At 37.1% G+C, this 17,753-nt stretch overlaps 2 protein-coding genes across 3 annotated transcripts in view; both read left to right on the top strand.

Annotated features, from left to right (window-relative positions):
• Nucleotides 1-621: 621 nt before the first annotated feature.
• On the top strand, nucleotides 622-3,741 carry LOC108080016 (uncharacterized). Its single transcript, XM_017174583.3, has 4 exons — nucleotides 622-1,045; nucleotides 1,106-1,452; nucleotides 1,515-3,470; nucleotides 3,526-3,741. Exons 1-3 carry the CDS (start codon nucleotides 922-924, stop codon nucleotides 3,432-3,434), a joined length of 2,391 nt encoding a protein of 796 aa, XP_017030072.1. The 5' UTR covers nucleotides 622-921; the 3' UTR covers nucleotides 3,435-3,470; nucleotides 3,526-3,741.
• A 3,707-nt stretch (nucleotides 3,742-7,448) lies between these two features.
• Nucleotides 7,449-17,753, top strand: part of shakB (shaking B) — a 139,854-nt gene continuing 129,549 nt past the window's right edge. Inside the window, exons 1-3 of one of the 2 annotated variants that reach the window (XM_017174791.3) lie at nucleotides 7,449-7,472; nucleotides 8,975-9,313; nucleotides 16,038-16,656. The gene's annotated coding sequence lies outside the window, so the exon portion shown is untranslated. Of the gene's footprint in view, nucleotides 7,473-8,971; nucleotides 9,314-16,037; nucleotides 16,657-17,753 lie in introns of both variants that reach the window. The other variant, XM_070287810.1, reaches the window with a different exon arrangement.

The following is a 17,753-nucleotide window of genomic DNA, read 5'->3' as shown; positions in this document are numbered from 1 at the left end:
TTATCTTATGGATTTCAATCAAAACTATTTCATTGAGGGATCTATACTTCTTTTTTTCTAAGCGAAAATAATCGCAGTGATAATGTTCTTGGAAAAGTATTTATTGTGTTTAAATTTTAAATGTTATTATATTTACATAACGTATATCTGTCTAAAACTTGAATAAATCAGTTTTATATTATTAGAATATTCCCAGATGCTATATTCAACCAAATTTAATTAACAAATCACTCAATAACTCCCCCACAATTCCAAGAATTCAAGTCCCATTTCGCCGGAAGTCGAAGCCAGAATTCACAACAACTCGATATTTCTGGCATTTCTCAATGAATCACACTCATCCAGCGGCCATAAGATAGCAGCCGGCAGCTAGATTAAGAAGTTGCCGAGCCGTATAATTTTACGGCAGGCGAGGGTCTCGAGAGGTCGGCTTATCAATCGATCCGCTGGGACAAGAGAACAGGTGTTCAACAGCCGAGAACAGAAAATAGACCGCGACGATCGCGATTTTATGGCGGCCCAGCTGAGCCAGCTGCTTCTAGTCGACGATAAGCCACCAGAAACCCTGACTGGCACAAGCTCAGGTGTCTCAACAGGTGCGTTACCCCATATTAGACCGGACGCCTCCCAAGAAATCCCAAAAGATAGTGTGCGGCTATTGTGTATTTTTCATGTACCTCAAAAGCTGATCAAAAAATGTATTTGGGGTTTGCTGGAAAATGTAGGAAAAATCACAGCAGGCTAGGCATAGGCTAGCTTTCATTTATTAATAGCAGGCATAGTCATTTTAGCATTCATCTATAAGCAACCCTCGATAAAGCACTCTACTGAAACTGTAACGATTACTGTAACTGTATTTACGTTTTTTCAAAAATTTTCCATTTTTCTTATTGTTTTGTTAAATTTTGTTGTTTTTAAAAAATGGCCAAGAAGTGCTGCTGTTCAGAGTGTGAGTCGAAGATCGCTTATTGGGAGGCCAAGCTCAGGGATAGTCGTAATCAAGAAGGGGACCAGGAATGGGCCAAAGAACGAAAGTTGCCATCAAGTAAGAGCTACATTTCTAAGAAACTTGAAAGGTATTCATCTTAAGGTATTTTTCAATTAGATAAAAGATTCGTGGATAAAAGAAAGTCGATTGAGATCTCCGATAAAAAATTAGGGGGCTGCAAGTGTGATAAACAAAAGTCGGTCGAGATTTCCGAATCCTCCGAATTGGAGGACTCTGTTCAGGGGCTTGGTTTTGTTGATCTCTATCGACAGCGACATCAGCAAAAGCCTCACTACGAGCCTGTGGATGCCTCGGAGCTGTACTCCATAGATCACAGGGGTCAGGGTAATAAAATTCCTAATAAAAACCCATGCAAATGGGAACCTTTTGCAAAGCCCTTCAAATTCAAAGATTATAAGCCAAGACCTTCGGAGGAGACACTGGCTCCCTTGAACTTGAATCAGGTAATTGTTATTTAATTATAAATATATTAATTATAATTAATAATAATAATATTGACTTTCAGCATTCAGGCTCTGTCTCTCCCTTGCCCTTAAATAAAAGCTATCTAAGGTCTATATTTCGATCGCCAGGCCCTGAGGAGCCCAGGCAAAGTCGGCCCATGGGAAGGGTTCATAAATGGACTCGATTGGATAGACAATTTCTAAGAGACAACGGGGTTCCCATACCCTCCCCAAAACTAACAGAACGGAGTCCATTCCAAACCCGTTATGGTCCCAAGTCCTCAACCCAATTTTCTCCTCGCTTTCATCCCCGCCAGACGATCCCATCCGAAAGCTCCGATGCCTGCCTAGCTCGGTGCTCGAAAAAATCAACCGAAAAAGAATCCGAACAGTTCTTAGAACCGCCAACCGAACTGATAGATCCATCCGAATCCCGAGTCCACTGTTGCGACGATTCTCTTGATGATGAAATCGTTTGCAACAGTGGAAAAAATTGCGAGGTGGACTATCGGAACACTAGGATGCAGGGCGGAGCCTTAAATTTGTGCCCTTGGATGCGAAAGCCTGTGCAGTCGCGCTACAAAATGGGCAGTTCTAGCAGGATTCACTTCAAGCCGAAGAGTGAATGCGCTGAGCCAAATACACTAACCAAACGGTCCTCCTTCAAGTGGAAGGTCTTCTCTAGAAAACCACAGGTCGGCGAAGATCCCCTCCTGGAGACGCTTTTATCGTCCAGAAGTTTGGTTTATTCACACAGCAGTGGTAGCCAGAGGCAGGGGCAGGATCCAACATCCTTTTCCACGACAACCCTTGATATGCCAGCAAGCGAGTCCTGTCTGGCCCTAGATCTGACTTTGGAGTTGGCCAGCAGCCGCCCATCGGGAATGAAGCCAGATTATTGCTGCTCCAGAGGACTGCGGCTGCCATCGCTGGACTCCAATTATACATTCACAAAGATCTGGCGGGCAGCACATTACGGGAGCGCAACTAGTCCTACGGGCGGCCTCTACTCTCAGGTGGACAAGCTCAAGTTTCGGACAATAGACCGGCTAGATGCTGGCTTCTCGATGGTGCCGCTCTTTGAGGGATCCAAAGAGGAAACCCGCGAGCGGGTCCGCTACTTTGCTATCGAGTTCGATATGCTCAGCACTGAGGAGCGGCTGAAAGACACTGAGCTAAGGTTTCGCCAACTTCGTAAGCTGCAGGACACATCGGACAAGACGTATCGAAAGTACTACCAGGATCACAAGCCCGTCCCAAGACCGGTGCCAATCAATGGGACCCTGTACTGCTGCCCAATAGGCGGCATGTGCTGTCCGCCGGTAACGAACGAGACTATCCTGGGCCACAAGATGAGATACCACCTCCACGAGCGTGGTCTAGAGCTGCGGGAGATCTTCTCCGGCGACCGCCTGCTGCTCATCTTTAATCCGCGATCCTACGCCCTTGGGCGGAACTCATGCATGTCGGCGATGGCGTATGCGGGCGTCTACAACGACCCCTCCACGTTGCCGGGTAGGCGGTTCATGCCCACCCGGAATAGGCAATTGCCGTGCGCCTTTGCCCAGTACTCGGAGCACCTGCCCCTCTTCGTAATGGTCTGCCGGAACCGATGGAGCACCGTCGAGGGCGGCCGAAAGGGGTACAGCGAGTGGAGCACTGAATGTCTTTCGGAACGGAATGATGTCCTGACCTTCTGGGTGGTGACCGTGGACCTAGCCCTGCCGGTGCATGTGATAATGACCGTACTGAATCGCCGCATGGATGCAACCAGAAGCTGTGTGATGAAGGCGCGTCCGTTGCACAAGACGCAAAACTGCCTGAAGATTATGCGCTCCAGTACTCACTACATGCAGCTCTGCGAACAGGATCTGCGTATCCTTACCAGCGATGACACGGAGCCGATCTACCTGGAGATATCCGTGAAGGAGTTTTCGGGCACACTCGAATGCAAGCCACCGTTGGAAGTTAAGAAAACTTAAGTTGTTAACTATTTAGTTAGTTTCCGGAAATAACAAGTGAGTAATGAAATTCCTAAGCAAGATGATTAATATTTAAACATTATTTTTTTAGCCAAATCATTTGAATTAGGAAGTATTTGTACGTAATCTAAATTTATACAAAATCTTTAAGCCAAAACATTCAAAATTAACATGTATGCAATGGAATTTTTAAGCAAGCTGATAGATTTCTAAGAAATCTTTAAAATCATTGTTTTGAGACTTTAATGCGATATTGTAAATAAATTTGATTCGAACTTTTATGTGGTAAACAAATTGGGCCAAACAATTACAACTTTTATTCAGCTTAATCATGCTTATCAGTTGGAAACACATTCGAACACTAGCTGGGTTTACCCAAATATGTACGTTTCCGAATCCTAATCTTATCGGTTCCCCTTAGTGTTTGTAATTCATTTAGAAATTTCAGTGAAAGGCTTTAAATATTTATGACTAAACTATTTAAATACATTTATTTTTGGTGAATTGACAAATGTTGATAACTTTAATGGTATTAAGTCGGGTTAATTATGCAGATATTTCTTGGTTGGCAGATCTTCCCAGAAACGATCTGCTGGCAGGTCCCCCCGCTTGAAGCTCATGTATTTCCGTGCTCCCAAAAGCTTCCCAATGGGAAAATGTTACGGTTCTGTTAAGTTACCAGAGAGCAGGATGCATGCTCTCGCTCTTTTGTGGCCAGCATACAGAGCGTTCACTCTCTCTCTCTCTCTCTCTCAATGGCTCACTGCAGCTGCTGCAAGCTGCTGGCTTTATTTATTTTTTTATTTGCCAAAATGTTATTGAACTCGCACGCACACTGACTTAAACACACACACACACACACACCAGTATCAGAGTATAACCATGTTTATTTTTTTTTTACTTTATTTTGTAAATTTAAATAAATTTCTGGCTACAAACAAAAAAATCTGTAAAATATGACAGAAATCTGAAAATGTAAATGAATCTAGTGTCAAGTAGAAGGGAAATTCGGCCAAGCCATCCAGGGAATTGAATGGAGGTGGGAGCTACCACCCACCGGGAACCACTGGGGACACGTGTCCTGAAAATCCAGACCTACATCAACAAAGGCCCAAAAAAAAAAGGCCGAAAGGCGGCGAGCGGCCGAAGCACGAATCCTAGCCCAAATCCGCATACGAATCCCGAAAACCCGTTAGCCGAAGGTAATGCGCATCTGCAAAGCTCTCCGATTTTAAACCCATTCCCGTTTCCATTCCCGTTTTTGGTTTCCCTCTTCTTCTAGTGCTTCTTCTTTTTTTCGCACAGACTTGATTCCAGGCGCATTTCTGGAAAATTGTGTCAAGCTGACGACACAATTTTCAAATCGCATGCCCGAAGTTTTCATTGCAGTTTTCCTGCTGCATGGCGAACGTCGCTCAACGGGAGCGAATCGAGAGCGGAAAATCGGGCCAGCGGGAGAAGAGAGAGTAGGAGACAGAGAGAGGGAGAGGGAGAGAGAGAGAGAGTTGTGAAGCGCTTCTTTTGCCGGCATTGCACAAAATAATAACGGTACAGTAGCCCAACAGGAAGTGGTGCATTAACACGCGCCGCTTTTCACCTCGAAATTCGTGCTGAAGCCGACAACAAGAAAAACCACATGCAACTAAGACCAAAACTAAATTGCAAAATGGAAAACTTCGCGTAACAGTAAACAACAAAAATATATTTGGAGCGAGTGATTGTCAGTGTGTGTGTGTGTGTGTGTGAGGGAAAGAGAGAGCGCGCCAATGTGTGTGTGTGTGTGTAAAATGCGGCATTCGATTGCATCACCTAAATAAAGCAGAAACAAAACAACAATAACAAAAGCTTGGCCTGTGACGTCAATGTGTGTGTGTGGGAAACTCTCTCGAATTTGTATTTTGAACCGTTTTTTGATCGAATGTTTTGTGCAATTTTTTATGCATTTTTTTCAGTGCCTTTCTTAAGTCAAACATTGGACATACTAAATAATCCTAATAATGATAATTAATAAGCAAGGTATTTGGTGGCTTACATTTTATATACTTTTATAAATTTAAAAAGCGAATAATAGAACTCTGAAAATATTAAAAAACCTGCCAGGAAGAGACTTATTTATTTACAGTTTATATTAACTTTCAGGAGTTTCGTTGAGTTTCTTTAAAATATAGACAATAATATATAAACAATGGAGAGTGGTTCTATTGAAGTAATTTTAATCAAACAGCCTTTACATATTATTTTAAAAACTGTTCTGTTTAATTAGTTAACGTGTTATAATTAAAATAATTTTTAAATATCTTATGATTGTTTTTAGAATATCTAATAATTGTTCTTTGAAATTCTTCAATGCAATTAACTATGATTCATAATTTATTTCTGATATACCCATTAAAAATTTTTGCTTATAAATGATCTTGTTTTCTATTTTATTTTTTTTTTGCTATATTTTGATAACTTAAATAATATAAACCAAAAAAACCGGCTAGGCCAAAAACCTCAGCAAGTCTAAGAGACAGGGAGAGAGAGAGAGACAAGGAGAAAGAGAACAAGAGTGGGGGGGTCGAGTGGGGGATGCTCGGGGTCGGGAAAACGTGAAAAGCACGTGCAGCAGGAGCTGTGAAAACTTTTCGGTGTGAATGCCTTCTGCACAGAAACAAAAACGTGTTTTTTTCGGCCAGCGTCGACCGCTACGGCGACGTCGCCTGCTCTGCCCGCTTCCTTCGCCAACTGCGCTGCCATTTTTAACATGGCGCTGCATTTGGCGAGCGATCTGTTAGGCGGCCATTGCTGTTAGCTAGCAGCTGTCAGCCATTGCTACAGCTTTTTAGCTGTTAGTTAACAGCTGGGCCATTTGTGTTGCATATCCTTAGGCGCAGTGGATTTTCCATTTTGTTTGATTTAATTTGTCAGAGAAAGAGGTTTTTGGAAGCAAAATAAATAAACAAAATTTAATTTTTAAGTAATAATAATTTATTAAATTGATTTAGATTATTTGACATCACTATATTCATTTGATAGGCATTATATATAAAAGGGTTTCAATGAAGACAAAATAGTAAAATGAAGTTTAGTTTATTAAAAAACAGTCTAGCTTAACCCAGTTATACTGCCAAGGAAATCTCATATCTTAAGAAATATCAAATGTTTTATGTTAATTTGGAAATTTGTAATTATTATCACAAGAAACTAAGGTCTAGAATTCAAGAAATTCTTAATTTTAAACTAAAAATAGCAGAGATTTTAAGAGCACTTAAAAAGGCAAAATAAACGAATATAAAATATTAAAAATTGATCTTGAAATACCATGACTTTTCTCCTACTTTAAAAATTAAATATTTATTCAACATTTCGTTAACCAATATTATTATGTTTATTCTTCTATTTTGAGAGCTAATATTATTTTACTAAACCTATATTTAAGTTTTGAGTTAGGTTTTGGCTTTTTCCTGCCTCAATCCTTCCACACCAAGCTCTCTGCCTTCGGCTTCGACCCGTCCCTTTCGCACTTGCGCTCCCTTAAAAGATTAGCGCTTCAATGTAGGCAATTTGTCAATTACTGATGCCTTGCAATGCAGCAGGCAGGAACACGAGCGACAACAGCAACAACAACAGCAACCGCTGCAGCAGGAGCGGCAAGCCGGCACTCTCCTTCGTTGCCGGGAACTCCACGTGAAAGCTTCGCCTCGGCCTCTGCCTCTGCCGATGCCGCTGCCGCTGCCCGCAGGAGAGTGAGCAGTGAGCAGACGAGCAGCAAGCAGCGACGCCGGCAGTGCAGGCACGAATCAGCTTCGTGACGTTGCTCGTGTGGCGCTCTCTAGCCCCATCTTGCTCGCGCGCTCGCTGCATCGCTGGCCAGCCGAAGACAGCGCTGCGCCTTCGGCCGGCGCTTTGGAGCTTCGGCGCGCTGCCGACGCCGGCGTCGTCGGTGGTCGTGTGCGTCGGCTTTTGGTTTTCTGAAATTCGTATTTCGTATTTCGTTTTTCCCTGCAGCAAAAACAGTTTGCATTTGTTTTTCCGCGTGTTCGCACACGTTCACGGGTCTGCGTCTTCTCCGTTCAGATTCTTAGATTCTAACATCCCCACACATTTATCCGATTCTCCTTTCAGTTCTCAGTTCTCCCCTCACACTCCCCGAAACTCTCTTCTTGCGGTTTTTCTACTTCGTATTGTTTTATATATTTTTTTCTTTTTTTTTTTTGGCAACCGTTATTCCACCGCGTGTGTGTGGCGATAGTGTTCTGGTGTGCGTATGTGTGTGTTTCTGAAGGATTCCAAAACTGCAGTTACGAGTTCGAGTTTTTGAGGTTATTTTCGAGTTTCTGGTTGGCACTTTGCAGGATTTTCAAAGATTTTTGAGCCGACTTCAGTGAGGATTTAATTTTGAAAACTGTGGATAGTGGATAGGTTTAAGCTTAAAGGAAACCAGATTTTAACAAACTTGCCAATAATACTTTTTGACCTAAAAAATGCTGTATTTTTAAATTAAAATTTAAATGTTATAAAGTTAGCCTTTTGGATTATTAATGTTTATATATCTAAATTTCCTTAAATAATGTTCAAGTTAAAAAATCTATTTCGAACCTTTCGGAATATAAAAAAGTTAATCTTGTGCATATACTAAAAGTTCTAACAGTTAGGACGTCCTAAAAAAAAGTAATATAATTGAATTACTTGTGATTGGTAAATTGTTTATAGAAAAATATATTCTCAGAGTATTAAAAAATAAATATTCAACTAAATTTACAAATAGATTTCTTATGTTTTAAGAAAAACTTCATTTAGTAGTGAATTTACCATTTCCAAAATCAGTCTGAGGTTTGACAGCAAGAAAATTGTTATATTTTAACAATAAATTCAAAATAAATTATTTCTAGGCCTATATGTGTTTTTTTTTTTTATTTCAAAAAAATAAAAAAAAAAATAGTGGATGCAATTTAAGCTTTTGCAACGACTTCAAATGTAAAATAGTGCATATTTATTAAAAAAAAAACGATTTTTTTTTATTATTATGATTTTTATAATTTTTTTTTGGGAAAATCTAAGGAGTTGCAACTCCTGAGAGCCGCTGTCGACTCTTTTTCTCTCTCTTTCTCTCTCTCTGCCTGCAGTGCGGTAGACGTCGCTGTTGACGCCGGCCGCGGCAGAGACTGAGGCAGCGGCAGCGGCAGCGGCCGAACAAAGGCCGAGCGAACTGCGACGCACAAGCGTCGCAGAGTCGTGTCGAGATCGAAACGCCGAACGGAACGGAACGGAAGTGCAGTGCAGTGTAGAGCGGAAACGGAAGCTGGAACAGCATTCCCACTTAGCACTGGGCCCGCACACTCACGCATACTCGCGCCCACACACACGTGCCGCTGGACACTGGACGCTCTTTATTGTTTTTCTCTTTGGTTTCTAACACGCGAGCGACATTTTTTTTACAAATTTTTTTAACGTGCTCTTTTCTATTAAACATAAAAAAATAAACTAATAAAAACAAACATAAAATAACAAAAACGAAATAACCAATTTTTAACCAACAACCCAATCCAAAACAGCAGCAAGAACAACAACGTGCGGTGTTGTGAGCTTGCCGCAAAAATCAAATAAAAAGTCCAACCACAAAAATCCACAAATATATGTATTAAAAGTGGCAACAATAATGTCGGCAAAATGCAGTGCGTGAAGCAAGAAAAACAAACAAATATACAGCAGCAACTCAAGGAAAAGCCACTGGGAAAAGTACTTTGGACAAGTGAAAAATCCCTCGATTTATAAATCGCCAATAAAAAAAAAAAAGGAAAACACGAGAACGACACGCTGAGAAAATTGCTGGAAAACCGGACAAAATGTTTGGCAGCCAGCTTGGCTGCCTTTGAGGCTAAGTGGAGTGGCTCAAGGTGTGTAAATACTATATTAGATATATACGTATACCATTTGATCAAAAGATCGAGTCAAGTACCTGCTCTTTTTTTGTTTTGTGTATTTTTCTTGTGTTTTTTTTATGAGCTAACTCCGCTGATTTGTGGCCAATTCTTGGTCGAACACTTCCGCTTCGGGAAATATACGCGATGAAATGCCCACCTCAAACAAAAACCTGACCTATTTCGTGGGAAATCAAAGAATATTTCATATAAATAAATATTAACACAAAAAGTATTGGGGAGAGCCAAAGAAAATACAGATATATTTGTGTTCTTGCTGGGTATGGAAAAAGTATTTAGATAATGGAATGCCAAAGGCATTTTTTTATGGCTGTGATGAAGTGCGGATGAGGCAATATATTTGTTCTTCTTTTTTTTTATGATTGCCCATCGCTTATTATTTGTTTAATAATAGGCAATGAATAATTAAATGTTGTGAAAATACCATAGGTTTTATTTTCAAAGGTAATTGCTCATCGCAAAAGGTGGTTTGTTTACTTGCTTATTATTATTTAAAAACATAACAATTTCATTGGGGGTATTTTTAATGTCTTGTTCAACAAAAAGTGCTCTCAAGTTTCGGGTTTTTGAGATTTGTTCCTGTGGTTTTATGTTAAAGTAAATATTAATGGCTTGTTCAACAACCAAAAATATGAGAAAGTAATTTCTCTTTTTACTCTCCCTTAAGTTTTTCTAAAAAATCACTTTGAAAGCAATTCTTAATATTTTATTTTACTGCTACTACTATAATAAAATAATAATTAATTAAGACTATATTTAAATCAGTCTATAAAATATATTTCACTTTTTTGAAAATTTTTTAGCCAAGTTAAGAATTTATTCTTGCTTATTTTTTGTAACAAGATCAATTTTAAAATATATTAAAATTATTTTTGTTTTCTTAATATAATAAAAACAAAAAAATTAACATTAAAATCTACCTCTTAGCTTCCCCTTTTTTTTTTTTGTAAAGCCAAAGAACTTTATAAACAAATTCAGCCATCAGCTGCCGACGCTGGGCAAACATAAACAAAGACAAAGGCAAAACAAAATGCGGCTAGCGAAATGGGAAAAAATTACAATATTTCTAAAATAAATGCCGAGTTGATTTGATGATTTGTTCATGTCTTTCGGCATCTTTGCCAGCCCATCGCTCATTTGGGAACCAAACGAACCGCAGCGGCAAAAACATCTCTTGCAGTCCTCTCATCTTGATCTCGACGCTTTTCCGAACACGGGGTCTATTAATAATTTTCTGATATTTTCCCTTGCTCTTCCAATTGTTGCGATCTCTTTTGCGGGGGCTTAAGGCATTTGATATATGAATTTTTTGGACTTTAACTGCAAATTAGACCAATTCTTTTTATCTTTGTGGGGGGAATTTCACAAAGCCCACGGGGGCATTAAATTATAGCCCTAAAGTCAACCAAATATTTACATAATGTTGATCAAAGGTCGCGCCTCTAGAATGTTGGCATAACAATAAAATAAAAAATTGCTTCAACTAAATAGAGCCTAAATAATTAGCTTAAAAATAAAGAAGCTAACTCTAATATATTCCTTAAAATTCATAAATACATCTATAATTTGCATTCATAAACAAAAATCAATGCTTAAGCACATTTACATATTATTTTTAAACCCTGATTACACATTTTATGTTTTTGTACAATTTATTCATAGTGCAAAAAAACGCTGTCATATCCATTAATGCTCAATCGTAAAATTATACAGAATTTCGTAAAGAAATGGCCACTTGGCTTCCTCCATCACAAATAATTATTGTCAGGGACTGCCTTCCCCCGTTTTGGCCCATTTCCATACATGTTTCGGAACTGGTTCCGCACATTTTGCCATATTAAATCATCAAAAATTGAGGGCGGAATGAAAGGAAAAAAAAAAAAAAACAATCATATCAAAATGGCCACAAAAAATTAATGCAAATGTTGGCGCTTTCACATTTAATATGCAGAAATAACAAAAAACGCCGAAGTGCAAAGTTGAATGGAAAAAAACAATCGGAATAATTGTGCAATATAATGACATATGAAATTTCATTTCAATTTTGTTTTTGCACATTTTTATTTATTTACATAAGCTGGAACGGCAGCGTCAGAGGAAATCATGTCCATAAACTGAAAATTGCTATTAAAAAAAAATTGAAAAAAAGGAAAAAATCATTCAAACATGAAATGAACAACAAAGACAACAGCGGCAATAAAATAGGAGAAGAAAAGAACAACTAAATGGATGGAAAATATTATAAATAAATTAAAATAAAATAAATTTACTCACGGCCAGTATCAATTGCGAGCATAACTGAAATCTTCACAATCCGAATCAAAAAAAAAAATCCGGAACAGGGTAGACACAAGTATATTTATTACACAAAAGAAATATTTATTTATTTTTTAGTTTTTATTAAATATTTGTGCAAAAAAACTGAAGCAATTTAGATGTTTTTCGTTAATTATTTTAAATATAAGGCTAACTTGGCAAAATAGGTAATGCATTTATTTGTCTAGTGTCAACTTTTAAATACCTGGCTTAAAATTTTAATTAATTATTAGTAGAAGAATTATATTAAGAATTAAAATTTGAATTTCTTTGATTTTTTTTAAATTTCTTTGATTTTCGTTGATTTTTTTTAATTTCTTTGAATTTTTTTTTAAGTTCTTTGAAATACTTTGAATTTTGTTGAATTTTTCAAATTTTTTTGAATTTCTTTGATTTTTGTTGAATTTCTTTAAATTTCTTTGAATTTTTTACAATCAAATTGTATTTTTGCGCTAACTAAACAATAAAAAACCCTTAATAAAGTATTATTATAATTAAGAACAAACTTTTAGAGATTGTTTACAGACTTGTTCAGGCCTTGTAGATATTCCTTTGATTTAAGTTAGTTTTTGGCAACCAATAACTCTGCTCTTCAGCGAGACTTTTTCTTCTCTGACCCAATTTTAAAGCAGGAAAACGGAAACCGAATTGCAAATAATAAAAAACGGGCAATGCCAAAGTGGGGGAACGTGTCAATATACATATATCCCTATCGGTTCTTTTTAGGCTCCTGAAAAAAAAAACATATAAATATAAAGACATGTATACAGATATAGACAAGTAGCATAATGACAAATATATATATATATATATATAATGCGGACTAAAAACAAAAGTGACTTGCTTTATTGTTGTCTCGACATATATCCCTCCATTGTTGGCCTCAGTTTCGGCTCGGATTTGGGTTTGGATCGGGCTTTGGGGTTGAGTTCTGGAGGGGTTTTGGGTCTCGGGTCTCGGGTCCTGCGCCTGGCCTCATTTGTCCTAGTTTAAATGGTCTTTAGGTCGCGCATTAAACCATTGCAAAATTCTGCATACATATGCATCCGAGCGGCTAGGTGTCTGTGTATGGGTGTGTGCCGCATCTGTGTGTGTGTGCCATCCTTTTGTGCTTGGGTTTGGTGCTGGTATTGGTGTTTGTGTTTATTTGTTTGCTGTTGGCTTTGATTTGGTTTCTGGCCTGGCCTGCTATCGCCATCAAATCAGGCACACAAACATAATTGTCTCTGCGTCTGTGTGTGTGAGGGAAAGTCGGTGTCGGTGTTGGTGTATAAGTATATGTGTGTGTGTGTGTGCGCCAGTGTAAATAGCAATTACACGCTCGGCTCCCCGCTGCCCCGCCCAATGTGTTAGGGTAAATATACATAATCAAGCGAATGCCCCCAAAAACGAAAATGCAATGAGGCAGCACACAAGAAACAACAACAAAAAACACACGCCATTTTTACACTCACCAAACAGCAACAACAATAAAAACAGCTGGAGTACACTAAGCGAAAAATATAGAGCTAGAGAATAAACTTGACTGCGAGACTGAAAAAACGGTTTTAAGGTAAGAAGTTCAGTTAGGAGTTTTCAAAGCCCTAAATTGGGGCATCTAAAAGTATACAATGAATTTAGAAAATTCCCAAAATTTATCAAATATATCTCAAAGCAGTGAATCAGTCTGTTTAATTTCAGAACATGAAAAGGTTAATATGGGTTTTAAAAATATTTGTTTAACTTGTATTCTTGTTTATTTTAAAATATAGAAATTGTTTTATAAATAATCCTCAATATAAATAGATACAAAAATATTGAAAATCATTATTTCTATAATTTTTTTATAGTGACTTTAGCCACAGCATCAACAATGTTGCACTTAAGCTTCGCCTGCGCCCATAAGTATGCTTCGATAAGTGTGAATAAGCGTGCCTCGCGATGGCGATGAATAGCAAAAAGAAGAACAGGAGCTCGAGGAGAGCAGAGAGAAGAGAGAACGAAAAGGGGGGAGAGCAGAGCGGGAGGGACGAAGGACGAGGGACGAGCAGATGAGACTGTTGGGTACATAACGATGCACTAACTTAGTTAAAGTGCTTGAATGAAGATGAAAAATTGTCTAGCTAAGAATAGGGTACACATCGCGTACTTATGCCGTATAGGAGGGAAGTGCTAGTTAAAGGCAGTGCCAAAGGGACTTATTAATGACACAAAAAATGGATAATAAAGTTTTGTATTTAATTTAGAAACTTGGGAAACCCAATAAAAAGTTTTAAGCCGGTAAAAAGCAAGAGAAATGATTTCAAAAAAGCATATCTTTAAAAAATAAATCAATTTTCAATTTTTAAATATTATAAATCTATATATAATAAATATAATAAATATAATAAATATAATAAATATAATAAATATAATAAATATAATAAATATAATAAATATAATAAATATAATAAATATAATAAATATAATAAATATAATAAATATAATAAATATAATAAATATAATAAATATAATAAATATAATAAATATAATAAATATAATAAATACAACACTTGAATTTTAAATTCTAGAGTTAAGAAAAGGCTCCTCTCTAGCTTATAAATATTTCTTATAAAAAAAACCGTAATCCCTTTTTATTTTAAATAATTTCCCTACTCTTTTGGCTAAATGCCCTAACCACTTAAATAGTTTGTAATCACAGAAACCCTACAGCAGAACTGCGTTATTCCTGGCTCCATTAGCTACTTTGAACACAAATCTACTTAAATCCGAGAACTGTTAGCCAAAAAAGTGTACAAAACCACATGAAAGTTTCGCTAAATGCGAATGGAAAATGAAAATCCGTAAGGCTAACAGACTCCCCGGTCCTGGCCTTTTGCCATATGCAAATTGGTTAAACTAACTAAATCAGACAAGTGAAAAAAATACCAAATTTAATTAAATAGTTCTGGCATAGACAGACGTCGCATTACACAATATTTATTTAATGGCATGACTTTTCATACATAACATAGAACCGCCGCCAATTTATGTGGCCCGGAGTTTTCCCATCTTTCCCCGACTTTCTTTTGGGGTGCTCCAAACCCCCTCGATTTCCCCTGTTGACCGAGATTCAAAGCTGACGATGACGACGACGGCGACGACGACGACGAAGACGTCGCTCAACCCCTTTTTGGCCAAGAAGAAGTTCGACTTTTGGCTTTGTCTTGAAAACGAAAGCAGCCCGGAAATGTTTGTGCTGGCCCCATCGTATATAGTAACTACTTAACTGTACAAGACCATATATCAAGGGGGGAGGAGAAATGGGTTTGGGGTGGCGGTGGAAGGCGCGATGTGTGCATATATTATGCAGTCACCTCAATGTGCAGCTCAAAGCACTTGGAAAAATTTATTTTTCAAACCATAATTCTTTCTCATTTTTCTAAATAAAAATTATAACAAATTCTTGGTTAAAATACATGTTTTAAGGTAATATTTTATCTAAAGAGACTTGTAGTAATCAAATTAAATTTTAAGCTTTATTTTTCGCCAAGTGTAGCCTCTCCTTCTGCTACTCTTGGCTTTCCCTTGCCAGCTACTCCTTCTCCCCTATCTCTTACCAAGTTTTCGCGTTGCCTTTTTTTGCAGTTTCGCTTTAAGTTGGCTTTAATCATGGCCCGCATATGCATATAGGCACAGATATGTACATATATCCCATATACATACATATATATAAGTTTGACAAGCCCGATTTTCCTCGCCTTTTTCCACATTTTCCACATTTCCCACCTCTCTTCTGTCTCAATAACTTTGGGCTTTGCATTTCCGTTACGTTTCGTATGCAATTTTCGCATTTGTCTGTCTCGCTCCCGCTCTCGCTTTGGTCGGGAAAAGTGGGCGGTGTGCCACGCCCCATGCCCGCTTGTTAAATAGCATCCCACAGTTGCTGTTGTCGCTGGTACGTGTTGGGAATGTAGGACATTGTTATGCAGGTCGAAGCCAGGATCGGGCATCAGTGGGGGGTAGGGGGAAATTGCAGGAGTAGGCCAGCCGCATGGCACGAAATGTGCAACACAAAAGTTTTCGTCATTATTGGCTTATGAGGTGAAATTTATTGCAGCATAATTCAATGGGAATGGCAACTTCTCCAACCCACCAGGCCATCTTTGACTCTGTCTTTGGGTCAACGAAAAGAAAGAGAAGGCCATAAGAAATGAAAGGAAGAGGTAGATATAGCTAAAAGTATATAGTGGAGAAGGTTTTGTTTAAAGAAGCCATTAAAAAAGTTGAATTTTTGTATAAAAAATATCTAAAAATAAAATTAGAACTTAGTTTAAGTTTTGTTTACTACATTTAACTTTTTAAAATTTATAACTAATCAATTCCTTTCCCTTTTACATTGCAGACACGCTCTGAAATAGAACGACGCCCCACAAAGAAGACCCTTTTTTAAGACAAAAAGTAAAAAAGAAAAAAACTATCGCATTATTACAAAATTCTTCTATATATATTTGAAATATTTTAAAATTTAAATAACTTAATTCATAATAAACTAATTGATACTTAATTAAATAATAGTAAACAAAGCTCAAATAGACTGAAATAGAGTCCAAATATATTACGAAAGTAAAATGCAATTAATTCAACATATCATATAAATTAATTAGAACAAATTGCATTTAAGTTATTAACAAAGAAAAAAAACCAAAACCAAAACATACAAAGCAAAACAAAACAGAATAATTACGGAAAGTAATAAAATAAATAATAGGTAAATAAATAAAGCCGATGGACAAGAGTCAACAATAAACACAAAACCCGAGAAACCAGTGAACGAAAAAAAAGAGATCAAAGTGCAGAGGAGAGTGAAGAACAATTACCAAATAATACTCAACAAAATAAAATCCCCCTAAGTTCGCGTTATAAATTCAATTAAAATCTCAATAAATTTACAATGCTAAGCACAACCACACAACCCATGGAGCGGCAAGCATAGAGGCGACAAACAACAACAAAAAATCAAGGTAAGAGGCTGCAAATAAATCTACCGATTCTGAGGGATTATGCTCTGGTATTTAAGATATGCCATAATGGGGAGATTTTCCGAAATATTCCAGAGGTCATGGGCTCGCTCTCCCACATCTCTCTAATTTTCAACAAGTGTGTGCTCCTCCCCGAGTTCTATTCTTAGAAAATCAGCTTTCCCTATTATTTTTTTTTGTTTTCTATATTTATTTGTTGTATCTGGCCGCCAGTTTGCTTGGGCTCCTTGTGAAAAATGATTTCTTAATGAGTCGCAACTGTGCTGCGGTGGATTGAACAGAAGAATTTCCCCTCGGGGGTATAGATTTTCCGGAGGGAAGGGAATCTCCGAGCAGAATGAATTGGCATAGATCAACGCGGGCATTACGCTGACTAATGGGTGTCTAATGAGTGGAACAAGTGAAAAATGTGCAAGAATCTCAAGAGAAGATGTCAAAAAGCAGCCAAGATTTAAGTGGGGAGTTTGCTCTAATGGATTATAATTGTTTATTAACTTTTATTGTTGTTATTTACGATATAATAATGCTTAAAAAATAATGCAAGTATTTGAAAATATTTTATTGATAAATATAAATTTATAAAACCATTTTTTTATGTTTTATCTACTCAAAGAGGATTTTAAATTAAAAAAATAAAAATATATAAAAAGGTTTTGAATATATTTTTAAATGTTAAAATTTTTATTAATTAATAAATAAATTTTTTTTATTTTAAAAACCAAAATAAAATAAGCTTCTTAATCTATTTTTAATATTTTTAAATGTAAATATTATTATTAATTTATTAATAAATTTTTAAATTTTAAAAACAAAAATTAAATAAGCTTCCTAATAAATTTTTAATATTTTTTAATATAAAAATTCTTATTAATTAATTAAGCAAGACTATTTAATACCTTTATAACCCTTATTAAAAAATGGTATTACAAATATTACTCCTGAAAATAGTTAAAGAATATAATAAAATTAAGTGCCAAGCTCCATATACAAAGCCCAGTTGCTGGAAAATTGAAAAACCTATAAAAAGCACAAACATTCTGCTAGAAAATCCAAGTAAAAATCAACCCAGGCACTTGGGC

This window comes from Drosophila kikkawai, chromosome X, assembly GCF_030179895.1.
Source record: "Drosophila kikkawai strain 14028-0561.14 chromosome X, DkikHiC1v2, whole genome shotgun sequence".
Taxonomy (NCBI): Eukaryota; Metazoa; Arthropoda; class Insecta; order Diptera; family Drosophilidae; genus Drosophila; species Drosophila kikkawai.
Note: the sequence above shows the minus strand (reverse complement) of the source record. Positions and strands in the feature narration are given on the sequence as shown.

Excerpts from the sequence above, each read along its gene's own strand:
- LOC108080016 (XM_017174583.3), top strand. The coding sequence starts at position 922 with ATGGCCAAGAAGTGCTGCTGTTCAGAGTGTGAGTCGAAGATCGCTTAT. Across the intron at positions 1,046-1,105 it reads AGAACGAAAGTTGCCATCAA|ATAAAAGATTCGTGGATAAA; the intron begins GTAAGAGCTACA and ends TTTTTCAATTAG. Across the intron at positions 1,453-1,514 it reads CTCCCTTGAACTTGAATCAG|CATTCAGGCTCTGTCTCTCC; the intron begins GTAATTGTTATT and ends ATTGACTTTCAG.